General features: G+C 44.7%; 2 protein-coding genes and 1 long non-coding RNA gene across 5 annotated transcripts in view; all 3 read right to left on the minus strand.

Moving 5' to 3' along the window:
* The window catches only part of LOC125132337 (uncharacterized), a 50,251-nt gene extending 39,030 nt beyond the window's left edge, over window positions 1–11,221 (minus strand). The window contains exons 1-2 of the long non-coding RNA XR_007136207.1: window positions 11,091–11,221; window positions 2,610–2,669 (exon numbers count right to left, since the gene is read on the minus strand). This is a non-coding gene — a long non-coding RNA (uncharacterized LOC125132337). The remainder of the gene's footprint in view (window positions 1–2,609; window positions 2,670–11,090) is intronic.
* A 1,871-nt stretch (window positions 11,222–13,092) lies between these two features.
* On the minus strand, window positions 13,093–19,965 carry ZNF691 (zinc finger protein 691). Of its 2 annotated transcripts, XM_047789453.1 has the most exons (3): window positions 19,903–19,965; window positions 17,040–17,238; window positions 13,093–15,825 (listed from the first exon to the last, which is right to left on the minus strand). In XM_047789453.1, the coding sequence occupies exon 3, from the start codon at window positions 15,814–15,816 to the stop codon at window positions 14,959–14,961; it is 858 nt and encodes a 285-aa protein (XP_047645409.1). In that variant the 5' UTR covers window positions 15,817–15,825; window positions 17,040–17,238; window positions 19,903–19,965; the 3' UTR covers window positions 13,093–14,958. The 2 variants fall into 2 exon arrangements, with proteins under 2 accessions (XP_047645409.1, XP_047645408.1); XM_047789452.1 differs by lacking the exon at window positions 17,040–17,238.
* A 1,513-nt stretch (window positions 19,966–21,478) lies between these two features.
* ERMAP (erythroblast membrane associated protein (Scianna blood group)) overlaps window positions 21,479–26,219 on the minus strand; it is a 32,226-nt gene continuing 27,485 nt past the window's right edge. For both annotated transcript variants that reach the window (XM_047789455.1, XM_047789454.1), the window contains one exon: window positions 21,479–23,920. In XM_047789455.1, the coding sequence (XP_047645411.1) occupies window positions 23,196–23,920 (725 nt within the window). In that variant the 3' untranslated portion in view covers window positions 21,479–23,195. The remainder of the gene's footprint in view (window positions 23,921–26,219) is intronic.

Raw genomic sequence — 26,219 nt, forward strand, 5'->3', positions numbered from 1 at the left:
CGGGGACTTCTAGTCCCTATCCTTCTCCTGGGCTCAAATCATACCCTTCCGTGATTCACCTGCTCAGAGTTTGCAACCTCACTCAGTTTGCGAGAAAGGAAAATTCTGTCACAATTTGAGCGGATTCTTGGGCTCTTTTAAGGTATTTTAATGCAACTGTTCTTTAAAAACTTGGGAGAAGGATGGAGGCCTTTCCATCCTTCCAAGATTCTGATGTAATTGGTCTGGGTGCAGCCTGGGCATCAGGATTTTTCAAAGCTCTCCAAGTGATTCTACTATGAAGCCAACTTTGAGAACCGCTGTTATGCCTTCTTCTGTAGCTCTCAAGAAGTATCAAGTATCGGAATTCCCGTCGTGGCGCCGTGGTTAACGAATCCGACTAGGAACCTAGGAACCATGAGGTGGCGGATTCGGTCCCTGGCCTTGCTCAGTGGGTTAACGATCCGGCGTTGCTGTGAGCTGTGGTGTAGGTTGCAGGCGCGGCATGATACTTCTCATACCTCTCTGTCTGCCACAAGTTGTGTCGATGGCAGTAAAGGTATAATGAAAACAAGGCCTTAGAATTAGACTGCTTAGGTAGATCTTGAGTGAATTTCTTACCTTCTCTGTGCCCAAGAGTCACTATCTATAAGAAGGGAATAATAATTATACCTCATCTTCTAAGGGCTTTTTTAAGTAGGATTAAGTGGTATTATTATATGCAATGCTTATTGAATAGCACCTGCTCATATTAAGTGCTCAATACATCTTAGCTATTCTTGTCATTATTTCATGCAAATTACCATATAATCTGGAAATAAATCTCTTCCTTTCTAACCCTTACAGTTGCTCTTTTATTTTCTGTCTTACCGTATTGGTCAGGACCTCCACCATCATGTCCAGCATTAGTGGTGATAGAAGTGCCCTCCACCCCTATCTTACCAGCCTGCTTCACTGCCAGTATTAAAGGACACGCTTCTAAGGTTCATGAGCATACTTGTACTTTAATATAAGAGGTTTGTTGGAGGTTTTGCTAAAGATGCTCTTTTTCGTATTAAGGAAGTGATTTCCCTATTTTTTAAGAGGCCCTGAATTTTATTGCATGACTCCCTTGCATTGAGGGAGACAATCAAACAGTTTTCCCCCTTGAGGCTATGAAGGTGAATTCTACTCGTTGAAAGGACAGCACTGATCAAATGGGGGCAAACTGAGAAGGAGAATTATTACACAGGAGGTGGGAAATCTATCAAGGTTAACTGCAAAGGAATACCTTAAGTAAATTCAGAAGCTTTTCAGGTGAGTCAGACCTTAAGAAGAGAGAGGAGAAAAACAAACAACAAGTATGGACTGTTTGCATTTTGGTGATCACAGAGTGAGGACTGCAAGAACACAGTGGGGCTTAGCCAAGTGGGATTAAGGTTTCTGTAATTCTGCACTAGCTATCCTTTCTCCCTTGCTGCCCTCGTCTTTTTCCAACTGCAGGAAGTGCCTTTTTTTTTTTTTTTTTAAATAATCCCCAGGAAAGGTGAAACTATGGTATGATGAATTAACAGTTTATCCGTCACTTAGATCCACCAGTTGTTAACACTTGGCTACACTGATTTCTCTAGGTCTCCATCTATGTACTTTTTTCTTTTGCTGCTGAACCCTTTGACAGTTGCACACCCGAGGACATTCTATGCCTGAATACCTGCGTGCATGTGGCTCTCTGAACAATAAGAACATTCTCCTCCTACCTGCAACACCATGAACACATCCAAGAAATGTAACATTCATATACCCAGTAAACAATAACAGTAAAATTTCATCCGTTATTGCTCTTGCCTTCATAACTTTTTTCTTATTTGACCTAGGACTCAATTAAGGATCTCACAGTGCATTCGGCTGTCAAGCCTTTCTAGCATCTTTAATCTTTTTTAAAGCATCTTTTTATCTTTATCTTTAATTTAGAACAGTACACACACACATGCATGTGCACTGCCCACACACACATGGAGATGGTCTTTTATGACTTTACTGTTTTGAAGAGTTTAGGAAGGTCGTTTTCTAGAAAATACCCCACAATATGGATTTGGTCACTTTCCCCCAAAAAAATGGATTTAGGTTAATCATTTTTGGCAAAAATACTGCATACGTGATGCACACAACATATGTACGACGCATATGTAGTATTTTTACATCACATCAAGAGACACGTCATGTCAGTTTGTTTCATTATTGGTGATAATGTTTGATCCTTTGTTTCAGGTGGTATCCATCAGACTTCCTTTTCTTTTTCCTTTTTTAAAATTTTATTGAGGTATAGTCGATTAAATGTTTTGTTCATTTCTGCTGTACAACAAAGTGAGTCAGTTATACATATACGCGTACCCATTCCTTTTCAGATTCTTTTCCTACAGAGGTTATCACGGAATATGGAGTTCCCTGTACTACACAGCAGGACCTGGCAGACCAGCCATTCCATACACAATGGTGTGCATTTGCCAATCCCAGAATTCCATTTTAGTAGTACCTTTTCCTCTCTGTATTTAGTAAAGTAACCTATGGAATGGTACTTTGAAACAGTGTAAATACTCTGTTTTGCAACAATCTTTCACCCAATGGTTTTAGCATCCATTGACCATCCTTACCTGAATCTGTTCATTACTTGATGGTTGTAAAAGAGTGATTTTCTAAGGCAGTAGTACCACCTGCAAATGAAATAAGTGGAAGTTAGAGAAGTTGACACTACCTCAGAAGAAGATCTGGGGAAACACTTATAAAGGATTTATGCTGAAGACAAAGGCATGAGCTTATGAAAGACACGATTCTCTTGAGCTTTTATACCCAAGAGAGCTTCTGGGTTCTGGATCCATAAGACGTTTTGCTGTCGACTTCAATCTAGTCAGTTTAAGTTAATAAATTGTGCAGTTGCAGATCTATTTTATCTGTATGCTAAAATAATTAGACTCGCTGCAGAAACGAGTCCCAGACATTCACTCTCTTGTCCTCCATATAATCTGGCCTGGGTCTGAGTAGTTGCAGTGGCTTAGTGCTTGGATTGTCCTTTCCTGTGCTACTGCCTACGGAGAAGTGGTGGGACTAGGTTAGGAAGCTGAAAGAACTGATGGAGCTTCAAAAATCCTGACATTCCTGAATAAGCTGATATATATATATCTCTCACATTTTATCTATTCTACATTTATGGACAATTGGGTGGTTTCTGCATTTTGGCTGTTATGAACAATGCTGCAATGAACATGAGATATCTCTTTGAGATCTTTCTTGCAATTATTTTAGATATATGCCTGGAAATGAGATTTCTAGATCACATGGGGGTTCCATTTTTAATTTTTTGAGGAATCTTCATAGTATCTTTCATTGTGGCTGCACCAATTTTTATTTCCACCAACAGTAGACAAGGGGTCCAATTTCTCCACATCCTCACCAACACTTGTTTTCTTTTTCGTGGTGGCCATTCTATCAGGTAGGTGGTAACATCTCCCTGCGGTTTTGATCCGCATTTCCCTGATGATCGGTGAAGTTGTGCACACTAATACCGTGTCATACACCTGTCAGTAATACAAATTACAAGTGTTTTCTCTGTGGAAATGTCTATTCATGTCCTTACTCATTTTAAAAATGGATTTTTGGCTTTTTGCAACTGAATTGTAGGAGTTATGTATTTTGGATATTAATCCCTTATCAGATAGGTTTGCATTCTTTTCTCCCACTCTGAAGGTTACTTTCTCATTTTGTGGATTGCACCCTTCACTGTTCAGACACTTTTTACTTTGATGTAGTCCCATTCATCTATTTTTGCTTTTGTTGATAGTGATTTTGACATCATATCAAGAAATTACCAAGACCAATGTCAAGAAGCTTCTCCCTTACGTTTTATTCTAGGAGTTTTATAGTTTCAAGTCTTATATTTAAGTCTTTAATACAATTTGAGTTGAATTTTTAGCTATGGTGTGAAATAAGGGTCCAGTTTCATTCTTTTGCCTGTGGATACCCAATTTTCCCAACACTATTTGTTGAGAAAGCCATCCTTCCCCATTGTGTGTTCTTGTTTCTCTTGTTGAATATCAGGTAATTTTACATGTGTGGGTTTATTTCTAGTCTCTTTATTCTGTTCCATTGTTCTATATGTAAGTCTTTATACAGATACATTACTGTTTTTATTACTGCAGCTTTATAATATATTTTGAAATCAGAAAGTGTGATGCCTCCAGCCTTGTTCTTCTTTCTCAAGATTGCTTTGGCTTTTGGGGATCTTTTGTGGTTTATGTGAATTTTAGGATTTTCTTTTTCTATTTCTATAAAAGATGCCAGGATTTTGGTAGGGATAGCATTGGATCTGTATATCGCTTTGGGTAGTACAGACATCTTTAAAATATTGTCTTCCAAAAAAAAAAAAAAAAAGGAGTTCCCGTCGTGGCGCAGTGGAAACAAATCTGACTAGGAACCATGAGGTTGTGGGTTCGATCCCTGGCCTCGCTCAGTGGGTTAAGGATCCAGAGTTGCTGAGGGCTGTGGTGTATGTCGCAGACATGGCTTGGATCTGGTGTTGCTGTGGCTGTGGTGTAGGCCGGCAGCTGTAGCTCCAAATCGACCCCTTCCTGGGAACCTCCATATGCTGCAGGTGCGGCCCTAAGATGCAAAAAAAAAAAAATATATATATATATATACAATCTTCCAATCCATGGACATGGAATGTCTTTCCGTTTATTTGCATTGGCTTTAATTTCCTTCAGGGATGTTTTGTTGTTTTCAATGTACCAGTCTTTTGCCTCCCTTATCAAATTTATTACTAAATATTCATTCTTTTTGATGCTATTTTAAATGACATTGTTTTTAAATTTTCTTTTCAGTTAGCTCATTACTAGTGTATGTTGATTTTCTATTCTGCAACCGTACTGATTTCAGTTCTAACAGTTTTTTTTGTGGTGTCTTCAGAGTTTTCTACACAAGATATCAGTTCACTTGTACACAGAAAAATTTATTTCTTCCATTCCAATGGATGCTTTCTCTCTCTCTTCTCTCTGTAATTTCTCTTGCTAGGATTTCAGGTAATAAGTTGAATAAAAGTGTTGAGAGAGGGCACCCTTGCCTTGTTCCTAATCTTACAGGAAAACTTTCAGTTTTTCACTATTGAGTATGATGTTCACTGTGGGCTGTTTATATATGGCCTTTATTATGTTGAGGTACATTCCTTCTGTACCTAGTTTGTTGAGTATTTTTATCATGATAGGATGTAGAATTTTGTCAAATGCTTCCTGTTTCAGTTGAGATGCTTATATGAGTCTTGTCCTTGTTCTGTTAGTGATATATTAATTTATTGATTTTCACATATTGAACTATCATGTGTCTTGAGGATAAATCCTACTTTGTCATGATGCATGTTTTTAATGTGCTATTTGTTGTATTTGGTTTGCTAGTAGTTCATTGAGTATTTTTGTATCATGAGGGATGTTGCTTTATAGTTTTGTTTTTGTTTTTGTCTGCACCCATGGCATATGCATGGCATATGGAAGTTCCTGGACCAGGGATTAAATACAAGCTGCAGCTGTGACCTCTGCAGCTGTGACCTCTGCCTTAACCTGCTGTGCCACAATGAGAACTCCATTTTTTTCCCCCATTTTTAGGGCCACACCTGTGGTATATGAAAGTTCCCAGGCTAGGAGTCAGATTGGAACTTCAGCTACTGGCCTATGCTATAGCCACAGCAACACCAGATCCAAGCTGCATCTGTGACCTACACTGCAGCCTGCAGCAACACCAGATCGTTAACCCACTGAGTGAGGGCAGGGATCAAACCCATATCCTCATGGATACTAGTCAGGTTCTTAACCTGCTGAGCCATAACAAGAAATCCAGTTTTCTCTTCTTGATGTGCATGTCTGTCTTTGGTATCAGAGTAATACTGGGCTCATCAAATGAGTCTGGATGTGTTCCTTCATCTTCAATTTTTTGAAGAATTTGAGCAGGATGGGTGATAAGTCTACTTTAAACAGTTGGTGGAATTCTTCTGTGAAGCCATCTGGTCCTGGATCTTTTTTTATTGGGAGCATTTTAATTGCAGCTTCAATCTTCTAAGTAGGTACTTCTCTGTTCATATTTTCTATTGTTTCATGATTCAGCTTTGATACACTGTATGTTTCTAATAACTCATCCATTTATTTTAGGTTGTCCAGTTTGTTGGCATATAACTGTTCATAGTAGACTCTTATGATCCTTCTTATTTCTGTGGCATAAGTTGCAATGTCTCCTCTTTCGTTTCTTATTTTTGTTATTTGTGTTCTCTTTTCTTAGTCTAGCTAAGGGTTTATCAATTTGCTAATCTTTTCAAAAAACCAACTCCCAGTTTTTTTAATTTTTTTCTATTGTTTTCTAATCTCTAGTTTATTTATTTCTGCTCTAATCTTCATCAGTTACTTCCTTCTGAAAAGTTTGGGTTTCGTTTGTTCTTTTTTTAGTTCCTGGGGCATAAATTTAGGTTGCTGATTTTGAGATCTTTATTCTTATTTATTTTAGGTATATTCTGCTATAAACTTCCCTTTTAGGAGTTCCCGTCATTGCGCTGTAGTCAGCAAACCTGACTAGCACCCATGAAGACATGGGTTCAATCCCTGGCCTCGCTCAGTGGGTTAAGGATCTGGCATTGCCATGAGCCATGGTGTAGGTCGCAGACATGGCTCAGATCCTGTGTTATGGATCCTGAGCTGTCCTCAGCTCTGGTGTAGGCCAGCAGTTCCAGCTCCAATTGGACCCCTAGCCTGGGAACCTCCATATGCCGTGGGTGTGGCCCTAAAAAGAAAAAAAAAAAAAGCAACAATGGCAAAAAAAAAAAAAACTTCCCTCTTAGTACTGTTTGTTTTTTTTTTGTTTGTTTGTTTGTTTTTGCATCCTATAAATTTTGGTATGTTTTCATTTTCATTTGTCTCCAGGTATTTTCTGATTTCTCTTGTGATTTATTCCTTGACCCATTGGTTGTTCAAGAGTGTTTTGTTTAATTTCCACATATTTGTAAATTTTCCAATTTTCTGTTACTGATTTCTAGTTTTATTTTGTTGTAATCAGAAAAGATACTTGGTATGATTTCAGTCTCTTTATTTATCCAGACTTGTTTTGTGGCCTAACATGTAATCTATCCTGGGGAATGTCCCATGTGTATTTGAGAAGAATGTATATTCTGCTGATGTTGGGGGACTGATCTGTTTTTTACATGTTAGGTCTGTTGGGTTTATTGTGTTGTTCAGGTCGTCTTTTCCCACTTTGATCTTCTGACTGATTGTTTGATCCATTATTGAAAGTAGGGTACTGAAATATCCTACTATTATTTGTTATGATTTCTTCTTCAGTTCTGCCAATGTTTAGTTCATATATTTCAGCGCTCTAATGTTGAGTGTACATTTATAATTGTTATATTGTCCTGATGAATTGACTTTTACTATAATAAAATGTCCTTTGTTTCTTGTGACAGTTTTTGACTTAAAGTCTATTTTGTCTGATATAATATGGCCACTTCTACTCTCTTTGGATTACCATTTTCATGGAATATTTTTCCTTCTTTTTCACTCTCAGCCTATGTGTGTCTTTACATATGAAGTGAAGCTCCTGTAGGTATAGGGTTTAGTTTTGTTTTTTTAATCCATTCAGCCACTCTATATCTTTTGATTTGGGAATTTATCCATTTACATTTAATTACTAAAAGGAAAGGACTGACTATTGCCATTTGTTTGTTGTTTTTTGCTGTCACATGGCAATTTTGTCCTTTTCCTCACTTTCTGCCTTCCTTGAGTGTCATTGATTTTTTTTTTTTGTATTGACGTACTTTGATTCTGTTTTTATTTTCTTTTGTGTATCTTCTATGGGTATTTTTGTGTGTATGGTTACCATAGGGCTTAGACAAAATATTCTATAGTTAGAATAAAGTTTTAAGCTGATAACTTCAATCATATACAAAAACTCAACTCTTTTGCATCTTCTCACCCCTACTTATATTGATGTCACAAATTACATCTTTATATAAATTGTATCCATTAACATATTTTCAGTCATTTTTATGCTTTTGTCTTAAATTCTACACTGAATTTGTCTTTTTAACAACACTATTACAGTATTATCCATTTGTCTATATTTTTACCTTTACCAACAAACTGGGTTTTTGTATGCTTTTTGTTTCTGACTAGCATCCTTTTGTTTCAGCTTGTAAACTCTCTTTAGCATTTCTTGTAAGGCAGGTCTCATGATGATGCATGTCCACAGCTTTTGTTTATCTAGGAGAGTTTTTATCTTTCATTTTGAAAGACAATTTTTCTAGCATTGTTGGTTGGCAGTTGTTGTTTTTCTTTCAGCACCTTAAATGTATCATTCCACTCAACTTTTGGTTTGCAAGGTTTCTGCTGAAAATACATTGATAATCCTATGATTGCTACCTTGTATGTAATAGCCTGATTTTCTCTTGCTGCTTTCAAGATTCTGTCTCTGACTTTTGACAGCTTAATTGTAACGTGTCTTGGTGTGGACCCCTTTGGATTCATCACACTTGAAATCCTTGAGTGTCTTGAATTTGGATGTCCATTTCCTTCCTCAATTTGGAGAGTTTTTTGGCCAGTATTTCTTCAAATAAGCTCTCTGTCCTTTTCTCTCTCCTTTCTCTTTCTGGAACTCCCATAATGCATACATGGGTCTACTCTGTGGCATCCCATAAGTAAGTCCCTTAGGCTTTTTTCACTTTTCTTCATTCTTTTTTGTTTTTCGTATGGCCTTCTTTGAGTTTGCTGATTCGTTCTTCTGTTTGACCAAGTGTGTTGTTGAATTCTAATAAATTTTCAATTCAGTTATTGTATTTCTGCAGCTCCAGAATTTGTTACATTTTTAGTTTCTCTTCGTTGATAGCCTCATTTTGCTCATGTGTTATTTTCCTGTTTTTTTTTTTTTTTTAATGTACTGGCTTTGGGCAGGGGAAGGCATTTATAATTAACCTGACTAGAGATTCTGGGGACTTCTGAACACATTTTGGTGGATGCAACTTCTCAGAGCTTGTGCAACTAATGTTCCATTAGAAAGGTTTGCTGGTTTTTTTTCAGGTTTCCTTTTCATAATCTCTTGCTCCCTCCAGTGTCTGTCTGTAGTACTGCAAGTTCTCTGGTGCTACAGCCTCAAGCAAACTTCATTCACCAGCATCCAGAAGTATGTTGTGCTCAGTGGCACCTCAAGTGTTTTGGCTTCCTACTGGTATCCCAAATCAGGTAAGACAGAAACCAGCCCTCAGGCAGACCTCTAAAACCCAGAACACTCAATGCATATTCCACTGTTCTTCCCACTCCCAGAAGAACAACCCAAGTTCAGCTGTGCCGGCTCGTAGGTTTCTGCAGTTCTCATAAGGCATTTTTGGTCCATATATTGTTGCTAAGTCAGTGTCTCTGTTGAAAACTGAAGGCTGGTCCTTCCTATTGCATTCTCTTGCTGAGATTTCTGCTTTATTCCTTTCTTGTAATATTTTATTTTCCTAAAATAGCATCAATTATTGGACAAATTTCCATTTTAGAGATGTTAAAATATGGAGGTAAAATGACCACTGGCAACAGCAGAACACCGTATGTGGTAAGATGAGCCAGTCTTATGGCAGAAACTCACATCTAATTATTAGGGTGAAAGGTGGGGTGCTGTAAAAAGAGACCAAACAACACCGTGGTTTGAAGTATTAAAAAAAAGTATGTTTCTCAAGATCTCACTAACAGTTGTGAAATATGCAGCCAAGTGAATGGGGTCGTGTTGCTACATGCTCAATTCAAGAACTCAGTTCTTTTCATCCTGTTGCTCTGCCATCCACTAAGATGCAAAATCTGGGACAAACTTATACAAAAATGATTAATTGTTTATCTGAAATTCAATTTTAACTGGGTATCCTGTATTTTATCTGGCAAGTCTACACTAAGACATTGTAAAGTCTGCAACCCTCAAAGCTGGGCTCCTACATGTTACAGCTGTTGAAAGGGGAAAAAAAAATTATTTGAAGGAATTAACTGCTTTCCTGAGGTCTAGGCCAGCAATGTCATATACCATTTCTGCTTGTTTTCCACTGGCAAGAATTTAAATTATATGATTATACCTATCTGCAAAGGAGACTGGGAAATGTTGGTTAAGTGCCCCCAATAAAATGGGTGAACAGATTTTGGAAGACAATCAGCAGTCTTTATCATAAGGTGACCCTTCTGTATCCTTTATTTCTCCTTTCCCTATTTCTGTATTTTTGCTCTATATTTTGGGGGCGTTTCCTGATATTATCGTCTAAGTGTTTTTCTTGGAATATCTTATTTTAGTTATCATATCCAAAAGCTATTTCCAATTTTCCAATTGGTTCCTTTCCACTAGCACCCTGTTCTTTGGAGGTAGTATCTTCCCATATCCTTCTGAGGCTATTATTAGGATTTTTAAAGACACTACTATACCACAGAACTCAGAAATAAACGCATGTACTTATGGTCAATTAATCGATAACGAAGGAGGCAACAATATAAACTGGAAAAGAGTCTCTTCAATAAGTGGTGCTGAGAAAACTGAGCAGGTACATGTGAAAGAAGGAATTAGAACATTTTCTCATACCATATACAAAAGAAAAAATTTCAAAATGGATTAAAGGTCTAAATATAAGACCAGAAACCATAAAACTCCTAGAAGAAAACACAGGCAGGACACACTGTGATATAAATCAGAGCAATTATTTTTTTGGATCTGTCTCCTTAGGCAAAGGAAATGAAAGCAAGAATAAACAAATGGACCTAATTAAACTTAAAGCTTTGGCACAGCAAAGAAAACCATCAACAAAATGAAAACCAATCTATAGAATGGAAGAAAATATGTGCAAATGATGTGACCGATAAGGGGTTAATATCCAAAATATAAACTATAGAAAACAGTATGGAGTTTCCTTTTAAAAACTAAAAATAGAGCTGTTTTTGTCACCTTGCAATCCGACTCCTGGAGCATACGTCTGGAGAAAATTATAACTCAAAAATATACATACACCCCAATGTTCATAGCAGCATTTACGACTGCTAAGGTATGGAAGCAACCCAAAAGTCCATCAACGAACGGATGAAGAAGATGTGGTGTATACATACAATGGCGTGTTAGCCATAAGCAGAATGAAAGGGTGCTGTTTGCAGCAACACGGATTGTCCCGAGATTCTCATACTAAGTGAAGTCAGCCAAATAAAGACAAATATCATGATATCACTTGTATGTGGAATCTAAAAAAAAAAAAAAAAAGGATACAAATGAACTTGTAAAACAGAAAGAAACTCATAGAAAATAAGAAAGAGAAAAGTTGTAGGGGGGCAGGGGGAGGGATAAATTAGGAGTTTGGAACCAATACTTTCAGAACTCTCTAGCCCAGGAACTTCTAGATGGCAGGGGCATGGACGAAAAACAAACAAACCCTACTACGTGTAAAGTAGATAACCAATAAGGGCCTACTGTATAGCACAGGGGATTACACTCAACGTTGTTTAAAAACCCACAAGGGAAATGAATCTGTACATAAAACTGAATCATTGTGCTATACCCCTAAAACTAATACAATGTCGTAAATCAACTATTCTTCAATCAAAAACACATAAATATTTAAGCAGTAAATACTGTTATCATCACCATTTTCTCATACCAGACCTGTGTAGGATTGGCTCCAGGGCTCTCTTCCAGGTTCTGACAAAAGCAATCCCATAATTTGCCTGCATGACGGTACTGTGATGATGAGCTAGTGAGGAGTGGCTACCCAGACAGTAATGGGTTAACGTTCCCTGTGGACTAGAGATTCTGGAAATGCCTGATTCCAAGGGGCGAGTAGGCAACAGGTCTTGTGTGTCAGTGTGCATGCGGCTCCCTCCTTTCACCTGGACTCTCGTAGCAGAAGGAACACAGAACATGCAGAGCAGAAAGAGACCAGAGGGGCTGCCTGTTCCAATACACCAGCTGGGCTCTGTCTATGGCTGTGCTGGTGTCCCTTGCACCGTTCCTATCATGCGGGAGAGTGCAGGGGTCAAGTGGCTCCAGGGCCGAGGGAAGAGAGAGGGTCTGAACTTAGACTATGTGTGCACAGCTTTTCCCTTCTCCCGCCAACACACATCCTCCCCTCCCTGCTCTGGACCCGCTCAGGCATCCAATTAAAACTCCCTTAGGTGAGGCAAGGAGAATTCCCTGCTTCCTGCCACAGCAATAGCTGCTCGATAAATCTTGGGGAAACCGAGTTGCATGTAGGCCATAAGGTTGATGGGAGGGAAGGGGCTTTAGGGGAATTCAGTCCAGAGGCAGGGAGACTATGAGTGGTCCTCATGCCAGGAGTTTACCAGCCTACTTCTGAGTTTAGCTGCTGTTGAAACCTAGCAGCCACCCCCCATGAGAGAACGCAGGAGCCACGTCTTCACTGTCAGAATCCCCAGTAACTACAAGGAAGAGAGTAAGATAGATGGAGGGAGGGAGGAAGAAGGTAAGGGAAAGCGGGAACAGGAGCCAAGGCGAAAATGAAGAAAATTAGCTCAGACACACACAAACACACACACACATGTCCAAGAGTGAATAAGTGGATGAGTTAGGACTCAGCCTGGACCAACACAGAAAACCTAGTGAAAATGAAGAAAATTAGCTCAGAGACAGACAGACAGACAGACAGACAGACAGACAGACACACACACACACACACACACACACACACACACACACACACACGTCCAAGAGTGAATAAGCGGACGAGTTAGGACTCAGCCTGGACCAACACAGAAAACCTAGCCGAAGAACTTGTCCAGAAAGGACAAGTGAGATTGGCCGGCAAGTAATGTGCAAAAATCAAAGCAGGTTCTGGGTCTCACTGGCAGCACAGACTCCCCAAAGGTCACAGCAACGGCCACTAAGGCTCTGCCACTAAGCGCCTCAGACTGAGACCCGCAGACCTAGCCTGGGCAGGAGCATAATAAAGAGCAGCCTTGGAATCAGACCCGCCTGATTTGAATCCCAGCTCCGCCGTTAGGTCAGGTCATCTAACCTCAGAATTTCCTCATCTTGAAAATGGAGATGCTACTACCCTGCACGCTAGTCACGGAGATTAGAAATAACAGGTGGGACAACAACTGGCACTGAGTCGGTGTTAGACACCATTTTTATTACTAGGGAGCAATTCGTACACGCAAGTTTGGGGCACTCCATGTTTAAAGTATTTTGTACGGAAATTTTCAAGGAGCAGGAAAATGTATACAAAATAAAAGTGGTTCGGAAACGGAAAAGTACCCAACTCATGTCAGGGAATCACTTGGAAAGTCTTTTTACTGTTGGAAAAAATACAGGCTTTGGGTTTAGGCAGAAGTAGGTTCTGTTTCTGACCCTGCCACTGACTAGCCAGGTGAGCCTGTCTCCCCACCTGTCAGTGTGGGTCATTCTTCTCAGCGTTGTGGTGAGACTCGATGGGACGCCTGGAAAGCTCCTGGCACACCCCTCCCTGGGTAGGTGGCGGGATCCCATGTGATAGGTGAGGTCATGGTGGTGCCAAAATCACACTCTGCCAACTGGCTACAAGTGAGGAGGGCCCCTCCCTCTGGAAGAGGACCTCACACCGGCAAGAAGAGGAAGAGAAGGGTCCTTCGTACTTGTTGAAGGAAATCTGAGTGAACACTCAACTCCCATGCAGAAAACACTGAAATCTGCCATGTGGAGCCAGGCCCTCAGAAGGCCAAGAAGCCAGGCAGGATCCCTCCCAAGCTGTCCCAACCTTGAGCACTGAACTGTCGTTACTAAAAGCAAGGACCCTCATTGCAGTAACAAGTCCCACTCCTCCCCCTCTACTCTCTGTCACTGTCTTTTTTCGAGGCACAGAATAAGTAAAAGAAGCTGAACAACAGAGTAAGTGCACAAAGTCCTCATGCTTGGCACTGATGTCCCACAGAACAAAGGGTCCAGGGCCATACCAAGAGGCCACACTAGCTCCCACTTCCAGGGCATCACGGGTGCCAGGCTCCTCCTTCAGAAACCGAGGTGAGTGCAGTGAAAGAGCATCAGCTCCGACTCAAGGGAGGCCCAGGGTTGAACTCTAGCTCCACCACGCACCGGCTTTACCTTTCCTTACTCAGCTCATCTCACTCCCTTGCGGGCTGCGACAACTACACGACATAAAGACGGTGAACGTGGCCTGTAGAATCTAGGGCACTCAGGAGATGCTCAGTATCACTTCCTTCCCTTTCCCTTCCTCCTCACAGGCCCGTGAGCTGCTTATCTTTTGCTTTTCAGAGAGCCACCCATTCCATCTTTCTTGGCATTCAACTCTCTCGCAGAGGGGCTGCAACACAACCATCTCCCCACTTCTTTGATGCCCCCAAATAAGTGCACGGGTCCTTTTCATTAAAGGGTTTTACTGCTAGTCACTCTGGGGAAACAGATGCAAGCTGGAGTGGGGGTGACAAGTCACAAACACGGGGGAGTGTGAAGGTCCCTGGATCATGGCGCCTTGATCCCTTTCATTCCTAAAGGGAACTTCCTAAACTTCTTCTCCCAACCGAGGAGGCCCCTTCCTCCCCTGCTCCTCCCACCCCAGTCAGGGTACAGGAGGTGGGGCCTGGTGGACCACTGCAGTCCGCCCTCAGCAGTCCACCTGCAATACAAACAACCTCCAGACAGGGAGGCCCATGCCACAAGCGCTTCCCTAGCGGCCAGGGGCTGGCTGCTCTCATGATGAGCATGTACTAAGCCTTCCCTACTTCTTTCACCCCCGGAGAAGAAGCCAAGAGGGGGACCTCTGACTTTCCACAGCAAGAAACTGGCCTGGGAGAGAGCCAGGGTGTCCACTCAGAGCCCTTTCTCAGGACTTCCTGGCTTCGGAGGCAACAGAAAACCAACCTCCGAAGTGGGCAGAGGGGCTTAAGGTCGAGGGGGCAGCAGCAGATCCTAAAGCTCTTCCTACTCGGGGTGGGGTCTCGCACCCTGTGTTCTCCTTCTCCTCGCCCTCCTTCAGCCGGAACCTTTCCCAGCCTGCTCTCCCCGATGCGTTTTCTGGTGGCGGATGAGATTGGAGCTGCGGGAGAAGTGCTTCCCGCACAGTGTGCACCGGTAGGGCCTCTCGCCCCTGTGGGTCCTCTGGTGCGCCCCGAAGTTGGAGATGTCGCTGAAGGTCCGCCCGCACTCGGCGCACTCGTAGGGCCTCTCGCCGGTGTGGGTGCGGTGGTGCACGCCAAAGCTGGAGCTGTTGCTGAAGCTCTTCCCGCACTCGCAGCAGATGTAGGGCGCGGGCTCCAGGTGGGTCCGGTAGTGCACGGCCAGCGCCGAGCTCTGGCCGAAGCTCTTGCTGCAGAGGTCGCAGCGGAACGGCCGCCTGCCCAGGTGGTCCTGCTGGTGCGTGGTGAGGTCCGAGTGCCGCCTGAAGCTCTCCTCGCAGTTGGGGCACTTGTAGTGCTTCTCCTCCAGGTGGATCCGCTCGTGCCGGATGCGGTTGGAGCTTCTCGAGAAGCTCTTGCCACACTCGGAACACTTGTAAGGTTTCTCGCCAGTGTGGACCCGCTGGTGTGTTCTCAGGTTGGAGGTGTTACTGAAGGTTTTGCCACACTGGGCACACACAAAGGGCTTCTCGTCGGCCTCTGGTCTCGGAGGAGCCGGGCGGACATCTGGCTCTCGGGCGGGGACCGTGACTCTCCGCCAGGGCTCTTTCCGACGGTCCCCTTGTGGCCTCTCTGATAGGCTTTCTTGCCCGGGCTCTTTCTCCCCATCTGGGATCCGAAAACCCTCTGAGGCATCCACTCTCCGCGGCTTACTACCCCGTTCCCCTTCCTCAGGCAGGTGCCGTTCGGGACTCTGCTCCTTCTCACTGCCCATCTCTGAACCCTGAGAATGAACACAAATGGCCAACACCTTTATTCCTTGGGTCCGGCCAGGCCCCAGGGAATCTTTTGTTCTGGCTGAAGGGGTGTGTACCCCTTCCCCATGGAAGCATCCATCAGAAGGAACCTCAATTAACTGGAATACCTGGAGAGAATGCCTTTACTTGCTAACTTTCAAAGGACAACCTTCCACAGATATTTAAAGCTACCCACCAGAGCAAAAAGAAGGCCCCAGCTTTGTCTACCCGCCCCCCCAAGATGGTACTTCTGTAATGTGCACAATGTCACGTTTCTTCAGGCCACTCAACAGTGACAGTCTGGGCTCTAATTCACGTGCAAATAAAGGAACTTCCATTGCAGGAGAAATTCAAGTATTCTGCCCAACTATAAGTGAAGTGAAATTCCCATTATGTTTCATCTTTTCTGAAAAGCCTTCCTTAGGAGTGTCTAGCTATTGACCTGCTTTCAAAATGAGGACAACGGAACCTCTATGTCTTGAGGCTGCCTAGTTGTCTACAAGGCCCAACTGTGAATCCTCTTAAATGTTCTGCCACCCTTCCCTTCCCCCCACACCTCACCATCCGAGTCCTCCAGGACCTCCTGCAGGGCCTGGGTTGTGTCCGTGCTGACTGGGAGGAGTGCCCGCTTCCACCCTCACACACCACACTCAGCCTCCCCCACACACACACCAAATACAATCAGCCATTCTCACAACACACACACCACAGCGTCATACAGACACACACGTACGTAGCACACCCACCACACACAGCCCTCCCACACGCACAGCCACATACATGGCTACACGATCACACACCAAACACACATCCCGGTATGCTCTCACACTACACACACGCACACAGTGCCTGGCACAAGGCCTACTTATGCAGACATCAGTAACTGCACAGACTCCTTTGAGTTCCTACAGCCAAGGACGGGGAATGAGAGGAAGAGAGCACCTCTGATAAGACGAGAGTGGTGTTTCCTCTGGGCCTTAAATAACCGCATTTCAAAAGGCAGGGTGGGCTGGAGGAGACACGACACAGGGCGACATGAACAAAGCGAGAGAGGGAAGCACAGATTGTGATGGAACACCGATGACAGAAAACACAAGACTGACAACTGCTTCCTCAGCAGAAATCTGCGGAAAACAGCAACAGAGAGAAATGGAAGGGACACCGACTGCATTTAAGGTGGGATCCCAGGGGTGGCACGTACTGTTGTTATAACGCAGCGAATCACTCGCCCACTCGGAGCCCCAACTCCCACATCACTGAAACTGTGATACAGGCCAACACTTGAGGACTTGGCTGGAGAAAATGCCTGTGATGTGCTCAGTGTGACAAAGTGGGTATGGACTAATCATTCAGGAAATGACAGCTGCTGTTACAGTTGTTGAAGACGTTACATGCTAGCCCTGTGAAGAAGGCAAGAATGAAAAAGATCCATACATGATCTTGTTAGGAAGAAAAAACATTTTAATTAAAAAGTGATGCAAAACCATACATAATCTAAAATGGGAAATGGACAGCACCTCAGATCTTTAAGAAATAGGTGTCAGCAAACTTTCTCTGTAAAGGGCCAGAGAGTAAATATTGAGCAAATATTTGGGGCCATCGCGTCGCTGTTGCCACTACTCGACTCTGCCGGCGTACCATAAAAGCAGCCAGACAACCCGTGAACGATTGGACGTGGCTCTGCTCTAATAAAACCTCATTTAAAACAATGGCAGGCAAACCACAATTTATCAGTTTCCACGAGAGTGTTTCTTCCAGCTTCTAGATAAGTGATGGGAACCATAATAGGTTTCGCTTTCAAAAATGCAAGGAAACATCAGAAACAATTTACGCCTTGGTACTTACTCACTGTTTCCTGACCATCCATCCTTTTAAACATTACAATCCGGTCCCCTTACACCTCAGTCCTCCCGCCCAACAGAACTTCTCACCTTCCATCTAATTTTTATTATTTATTATCACCCCTCCACACACACACAAAACCAAGTCCTACAGGGTCTAGGTCCTTTGTTTTACTCATTAATGTAACCAAACCCCTAGAGTAGTGGCAGTCACATACAGCAGATCCTTAATAAACATCTGTTGAAAGAACTGAATGCAGGCCAGGTCTACTTCCAGAACCCACTTCAAGCTTACTTAGCTCCGTCTGCACCCACCTATTCCTTAGCAATCTCTTGGTTCCTGCCCCTTCCTCCTCTGCGCATCCCCAGAATGCTCTACTTGCTTTTACCGTGATTTACAGTGATCTGTTTACATGTATTTCCACTTTTAGTTTATAAGCAACTTGAGGGCAGGGACTGGGTCCTTTTGGAAATATCTCCAGGTTAAGGCCTGTTGCTCAGAAACTTTTTTAAGTATGAGTCAATGGACATGGTCTTTTTTTTTTTTTTTTGGTCTTTTTGCCTTTTCTAGGGCCGCTCCCTCAGCATATGGAGATTCCCAGGCTAGGGGTCTAATCGGAGCTGCAGCCGCCGGCCTACGCCAGAGCCACAGCAACGTGGGATCCGAGCCACGTCTGTGACCTACACCACAGCTCACAGCAACGCCAGATCCTTAACCCACTGAGCAAGGCCAGGGATCGAACCCGCAACCTCATGGTTCCCAGTCAGATTCATTGACCACTGCGCCACGACAGGAACTCCTGGTCATGGTCTTAAGTCACTTCCTACCCCTGCCCACCCCACCGAGCTCTGGGCTCCAATATGTCTCTTTATGCAATGAGCTCCATGGCCTCCACTCACTACCAATCCTGCTCTTCTGAGAACCTACGATAGATATATCAAACTCTGACTCTACTCAGGGCTGAATGCTGGGTCAAAATAAGAGGAAAAAGACTTGGGATTACAGTCACTACCCTAAAAGAGTTTATGGTACAGTGCAATCGAACAGGCCATGAACTCCAGAAACTGTCATACAGGGTAGAAGGCTACGTCCCAGGAGAAGCAGGGAAACTGTAATGTGCCCAAGGGCACACAGCAGGACTAGGAGCGGCAGGACTGAGACCCATGCCCGTCACTCAAAAGCCAGTACTTTTAAGCATGGCACCAGTATTGGAGGGAGAGGAGAGAAAGAGGGAAGGAAGAAAGGAAAGAAGGAAATAACAACACGCCAGGGAAGGTCTGATGACACAGGCATAACTCCCTTTAAAGATCAAGGATGAGCAGCTTAGCTTCATGGAAAAGGCAGTCTCTGAGGCAAGTCTTGTGGGATGGGTAAGCAAGGTTGGGACTGGCAGGGATGGGGAGCCCACTATTTACTGAGAAGACAGTGGCAGGTAAAGTAAAAAGGCATTGTCATATCACATTTCAAAGAGTGGAGGGGAGAAAGAGGCCCATGGAGCTTATCTTCCCAGGAGGCTCAGACGTACAGGGAGGCCCAAGGGTGGAAGGGATTGAGGGAGTGGAAAAGGAACCAGGTCTAAGACGTAAGCGCCAAGAAGGTGGGGCTGGTCATCACAGATGCCGAAGACCAAGGGCCTGGACTAGAGGTGGGGGGCCAAGCTTGATCTTTAGGATGGAGTCGAGAGCTGGGGGTAGGATGGGGAAAGGAGGAGTTTGGAAAGTCCGGGGAAAATGCATTAAAGAACAGGGAATCGTACCGGGGGTGGAAACGGGGTCAGAGTTAGAGTTAACCAAAAGAGTTAGAGGGTCCGAGGAGGTGGTCAGGGGACCCGCCCCAGAGGCTCGGTTGTGTGTGGCGGGGCGGGGTCTGAGGGTACAAGCGTCCTCCCAAGGACCCGAGCTGGGTTCAGAGCTGCTGGCGGGCTTGGGCCGAAGGGGTGCGAGAGCAGAGGCTGACTCCAAAGGTACGGTCAGTGACAGCGGGGCTGGAGTACTCAAAGGGCAGCAGGATTAGGGCGGGAGGGTAGCGGCTTGGGGCCAGCAGCCTGGCCATGCAGGCCCTGGGAAGGGAACAGGGGTTGGGGCCCCATTTGCTCCCCACAAGGTCCGGGCAGCAAAACCCGAGCACCAACTCCCCGGTGAAAGGGAAGGAGGTACTTGTATAGGTCCCCGCGCAGCCATGCGCGCCTCCCCGCCGCGTCCTCGGGCCCAAACACGACCCACCTCGCTCCCGCCGCTGGGTCAGGGACGGCACCGCCTCGCTTGGCCCCCGGGGGGGGAGGAGCCGGAACCGGAACCCATAAAGGACCCGCCCTGCCTCTTCAGGATTGGTGCCTGAGGATTGTCCTTCCTTTCTATTGGCTACACTGGATGGCGCAACGCACAGGCGAGGCTGCCAATAAGATTTGGCCTCCTGCGTGGCCCGCTGGGAGTTGTAGTTCTGTGAAGATTTTAGCCTTGGAGAAGAAATTCGTAAAGTTTAGAATTTAGTGATGGAAACTGGGTTCCCTTTAAGGTCTTGGGATTTCCTTCTGCGCTCCGGCGTTAAAAGCCCAGCTTGCAGGGCCACCGGTCTGGGAAGTTGTAGAATATGTCGATCTAACCTTCATGACCTCCAAGGGGTCATGAACTCAGAATTTCTTTACTCTGACCCTTGATGACATCGCACGAAACCAGAGTCCTGCACTTCACTTGAGGTTCATAATTTAAAGTCAAAGGAGGGTGGAACCGGAAAGGGGTCTATTTATTGGTTTGTTTGTTTGTATTGACTGTAAACAATATCAAGTATAGTTTATTTGTAATATTTTGTTACTTTCGGGGGAGTACAGCATAGTGATTTGGGGTTGTGGTTTACAGATTATACAAAATTATAGGTTATTACAAAATACTTTGTATAATTCCCTGTGCTATACAGTAAATACTTGTTGGGTTTCTGTTTTATGTATAGCAGTTTGTATTTGTTAATCCCATACTCCTAATTTGTGTCTTCCCTGAAGAGGGTTTGAAGATCAACCAATCCAGTCCATTTGTCAGAGAAGCTAAAGGTTTCCTGCCCAAGAAACCACCTCCAGTTTTCCAAAGCCCCTGCAGAGGGATTTTTCTGGGTGCTTTGAAATTAAACCTGACTGTTCATTCCTCAATCCAGACACAAGAAGACCACTAAGGCATATCCAGGATTAGGGTTTTTTTTTTTTTTTTTTTTTCCGGGTTTAACTTTAAAAAAAAAAAAAAAGTCTAATTGAATATGTAGGCTAAAATTCTACAGGTCTTTCATATCTTCAGAGTATTTCAGGGCAAAAAGAAGAGTATCATCTTCAGAGCTAGATACACTAGATTTATCATCCCAGTTCTAGTACCTAACCCTTTAGAGCATTATTTCCTTCCCCTATAAAATTGCTGGCAGAATTATTTTTGTAGAGATTAAATAAGTTAATATATGTAAAGCTTCTGCCTCCACAAATGTCAGTTGTCTTTCCCGCTGTTAAGTTTTCTTGGGTGCAGCCAGTGTGAACAACATGAATTAATTTTAATATTGGGATGCTCCCGAAAGTATGTTTGAAACTGAATATGGATGAGTGAAATATAAAGGCCCCACATTTGTAACTATTTTATAAACTGATATAAATGAAATCCTAAGAAGGCAGAGACTCAGAAGCAAACTGTGGCTTTATGTTTAACTGCGGGTAAAACTTACCTGAGTGGAATCAAGGCTGCCCAAAACCAATCCTATCACATGCTTTCCTCTTGCTAGCCCAAAGCCTTTCCCCACAACTTCGGATTCACAGTGAAAATAACAGGATGAATACCAAACTTTTATTTAAGGACTGCACAAAAGCAAACGACAAATTCCACTTGGGTGCTGTGATAGTTAATTGTATGTGTCACCTTGACTGGGCTGTGGGGTGCCCAGACATCTGGTCAAACATCAGTCTGAGCAATTCTGTAAGGGTTTTTGGATGAGATTGACATCCAAATTGGTAGGTAGCCAGGGGACAGTAGATTGCTCTCTCTAATGTGGGTAGACCTGATCCAATCAGTTGAAGGCCTGAATGGAACCAAAAGGCTGACCACTCCTCCAAGTAAGAGAAAATTCCTCCTGCCTAACAGCCTTCAGACTGAGTGAACCATCAACCTTTTTCCTACTTTCAAACTCAAACGGCAATATTGGTTTTGCCTAGGTCGCAAGCCTCTCAGCCTTCAAATTGGAATTATACTATGAGGTCTCGTGGGTCTTGGGCCTTCAGACTTGGATGGGAGCTAAACCACTGGCTCACCTGGGCCTCCAACTTGCTGGCTAACCCTCTAGATCTTGGGACCTGCCAGCCTCCATAATTGTGTGAGCCAATTCCTCATAACAACTATACATAGTCTTCCGGCCATGTGTAGCTATACATATTCTGTTTCTCTAGACACCCTAATACAGCACCAACAGAGAGAACTTTTGACAGACAGACCCACTTTCTGTTGGGCAGAACTGTGGGCCTATCCACAAAGGCACAGACTAGCCAGTATCTTCACAAAGAGGTCAGATCCACATGCAGTGTGACTAGGCCTCTTTCTGCAATCCCCGCCCAAAAAGCAGATTCATTAGTTTATGCTCACCCCTGGGCTACCAACTTCCTATTTGAAATCAGTACTCTGACCTAAGAGGCTGTTTGCTACACAAATAGTCAGGTCTTTCAATAGAATGGTCTTAATGGGAAAAAAGCTTCTATGTTGATAGTGAAAACTGCCCCTTTTTCTAGCTGGGCCTCTCTGAATCCCAGAGAGGGTTCAAAGGGGCTAGTGCCACAGAATCCCTCACCCACGGCTGCCTTTTCAAGGGCACGCACACAGCTGGGCCGCTCGCTCCGTCTGAAGCCGTGTTTCCCAGCTTCCCGACTGCATTCCGGGGGTTTCTCAGAATTACAGCCATCACGTTTAAAGTTCCCAGACCTGGTTATCACCACGTTAGCTTTGAAAACATGTCCATTAGCTCTGGATGTCACCAAACGATGCCATAGACACTTTGAGGAAACAGAAAAGGGTGGCTTTTCACAAAATCTCTCTGGCCCCGGCCCCGTGTTCCACAAGAAAGAAGGCTGTGTAATCCAGAACAGGTTTACCTTGAAAAAGCTGGCTTTGGGGACCAGAGGCCTGACCTGAGAGAAGGAGAAAAGCAATTCTTGGGATACCTAAGCCGTCAAGACAGGGCATCATAACTTGACGACTAGCAGCCTAAGTGGAGAGCCCCTGTGTCTCAGTGACACGCATCCAACACTCCCACCTAACCCTAATCCGGTCGTTCATTAGATTTTAGGAATTCTCCCAGGACAAGGCAGACGAACGCTACGTTCCCAGCAGGAAGACAGGGTTTCGACGGGAGCCCTGGGAGAAAGGTGGGAGAAGGAAACCACGAAGGGACATGGGTTGGGGGAAAGGAGAAGAGATGGCCCGGAAGTCAGGTGCTGGGCCAGGAGGCTGAAGCCCTGGGCCCCGGGCTGGAGGGTCCGAGGAGCAGGTGATGAGGCTCCTCCCTAAAAAGAAGGAACGCTGAGCCCCTGAAGGGCTGGGGCGACGTCAGAGGGCAAGGCCAGGACCACATCCCTGAGGGGGACGAGCTCGGGGGCCTGAGCGGGGAGCAGGGAGGGGGCCACCATCAGCGCCACATCTCCATTGGCACGGCCTCTTTCTTCTGGCTTGGGGACAGTTGGTTCCTCCAGTTTCTGGAGTTCAGAACAGATGACTAGAGGGGCGATGTTTTTCCCTCCATCGTGAAGGCAGGGCTCAAAGAAGGGGAGAAGGGGGCCGAAGAAACTGTGCGTGAAAGTAAAGATGTGGGATCGGCCCGTCACGTTGTAGAAGGAGATCACTCCGGCTTCATAGTCCAGGAAGATCCCCACACAGCGCGGGGGCTCCTTCAGGCGGAAGGAGGTCGGCGGGGATGTGAGGGCCTCGTATTCGCCCTGGCGATTCTGCCGCAGGAGCCAGTGTCCGTTGGCGGGCGAGGCGGTGACCTTCCCCTTCCTGTTCACGGACTCACTGCACACCCCCAGGGCCCATTTGGACTTGTCTGCCACGGACACCTCCCAGTAGTGACAGCCAGCCGTGAAGTGCTCCGAGCCCAGGATGCTGACCACGAAGTCAAACCTCTGCGGGTTGTCGAGCACGGGCTGCCTCGTGTCTCCAAGCTTCACGCATCTCCGGTCCCCAGACAAGATGAGTTTGGGGTGCGCCGTGTCTGGGTCCAGGGTCACCGCCACTGCAGAGAGGCACAGAAAGGGGAGGTTTGGGAAGCCTGGGTCTCAAGGGAGCTCTGGGGAGCTTTGGGGGGAATCATCAGCTCTCGGTCTGCAACCACTGTCCCTGGCCCAAGGTCATGGTGCCCTTATGCCCGCATGTCCTGGAACCAGAGAAAACTGTCTTCCAGTTTCCCAGGTGTGCTGGCATTAAGCAAAAGAGGAGAAAGTCTCCCATCTGTGAAGCTGCCTTCATCCTCAGGAAATACTGCCTTTGTCTTTGATGGTCCAACGGAATCAGAGGTGTGAGAATGAACAGGCTTTGACGCGACGCCCAAGGAGCCAGACAGCATGTTCGAGTCCCAGCTCTGCCCCATGCTGGTTGTTTGACCCTGGGCTTGTTACTCGCCTCCAAACCTTAGTAAAGTGGGAATAATAGCAGCCCCTATGTCGCAGGGCTGTTGTACAAATTCGATAAGCTAATGCATGAGACATGACCTGTTCACACGGTTAGTGGTCGATGCTCATTCTCCCAGCTATATTCTTGCTTATAGTCATTACTTTAAAAGGTTAATAGGCGTTCCCACGGTGGCGCAGAGGAAACAGAAACGAATCCGACTAACATCCATGAGGACGTACGTTCAATCCCTGGCCTCGCTCATTGGGTCAGGGATCTGGCATTGCTGCGAGCTGTGGTGTAGGTTGCAGACACGGCTCAGATCCCACTGTTTCTGTGCCTGTGGCGTAGGCCAGCAGCTGTAGCTCCAATTCTACCCCTAGCCTGGGAACTTCCATATGCCGTGGGTGCAGCCCTAAAAAACAAAATAAATAAATAAATAGTAAAATATTAATATAGGGAGTTTCCTGGTGGTCTAGTGATTAAGGACTCGGCATTGTCATTGCTATGGCTTGGGTTCAATCCCTGGCACGGGAATTTCTACATGCTGCGGGTGCAGCGCCAAAAATATCAACATAGACAGATTCTTCCTTAAAATTGTGGATTATGAGGCTCACGATGAGTCTCCCTGCTTCCCCAAGTTCAGAAAACAGGCTCTTCCTGGAGACGTAAAACCATAACCAGCATATGCAGTCAAAGCAGTGGGAACGAGCCAGACTGTGAGCGTGAAAGGCTTTGTGAGTTCCCTGAATGCCAGCCCAGGTGCCCCGGTGTGTCCTTAAGTGGCAGATGCATCTATTCCGTTGTACCTGCCTCAAGGAAAACCTCATGAATGGAAGGAGGAGGTGAGCAGCCTGGAAAATGGAACAGGATTGCAAAGCAGTGACAATAACCGTATCCTGCTCAAAGAGCAACCAGACAAATACAAATTATTGAGGAATGAACTGGAAAAAAGGTGCGCAAATCTTTTCAAACCATGAAACCTTTTTGTCGTCTCTATTGTCGGGACATCTGCTCCACTCACTCCCTTCTCTGAGAATCTCAATCACCACCCCCAAGAAAACTGATCTTCACAGAGAGAGGGGTACGGCAGCTGTGCAGAAAGAGACAGGAGCTCCGGCTGTCTGTTCGGTAGTGGGAAATGAAAGACTGCCCCACCAGGAAGCACAGAAGAGACTACACCAGAAAAGATGAAAAGTTCCGACCTCAGAAAAATAAAACACTCATTTAAAAAAATACAGTAAGGAAATTACGATGCAAATGAAAAACTCAGAAAAATATTTTGTGAAAAATTATGACCAAGAGATAACACAGGAACAAAAAATAAACGGACTTCCCACTGTGGCTCAGCAGGTTAGGAACCCGACACAGTGTCCATGAGGATACGAGTTCAATCCCTGGCCTCGCTCCGTGGGTTAAGGATCTGGTGTTGCCGCAGAGGCTGTGGCACAGGGCGCACATCAACTCAGACCTGGCGCTGCTGCGGCTGTGGTGGAGGCTGGCAGCTGCAGCTCCAATCTGCCCCCTAGCCTGGGAACGTCCATATGTGGCAGGCGCAGCCCGAAGAAGAAAAAAGAAAAGAAACCCTCACAAATCAAAAACTAGCCAGACCAGGAAGGGAGCAGACAAGTCACAAAGGTAAAATACCATGGAACTTAAGAAAAGTCTCAAAAAATCACAGAAAACCCTGCTGGGAAAACCAGACAGCTACATGTAAAAGAATGAAATTAGAACATTCTCTAACACCACACACAAAAACAAACTCAAGACACATTAAAGACCTAAATGTAAGGCTGATACTATAAAACTCCTAGAGAAAAACATAGGCAGGACACTCTTTGACATAAGTCACAGCACTATCTGTTTGGATCTGTCTTCTAGAGTAATGGAGATAAAAACAAAAATAATCAAATGGGGCCTAATTA

The sequence above is a fragment of the Phacochoerus africanus genome, chromosome 8 (genome assembly GCF_016906955.1).
Source record: "Phacochoerus africanus isolate WHEZ1 chromosome 8, ROS_Pafr_v1, whole genome shotgun sequence".
Taxonomy (NCBI): Eukaryota; Metazoa; Chordata; class Mammalia; order Artiodactyla; family Suidae; genus Phacochoerus; species Phacochoerus africanus.

Coding starts and splice junctions, on each gene's coding strand:
- ZNF691 (XM_047789452.1), bottom strand. CDS start 15,816: ATGGGCAGTGAGAAGGAGCAGAGTCCCGAACGGCACCTGCCTGAGGAA.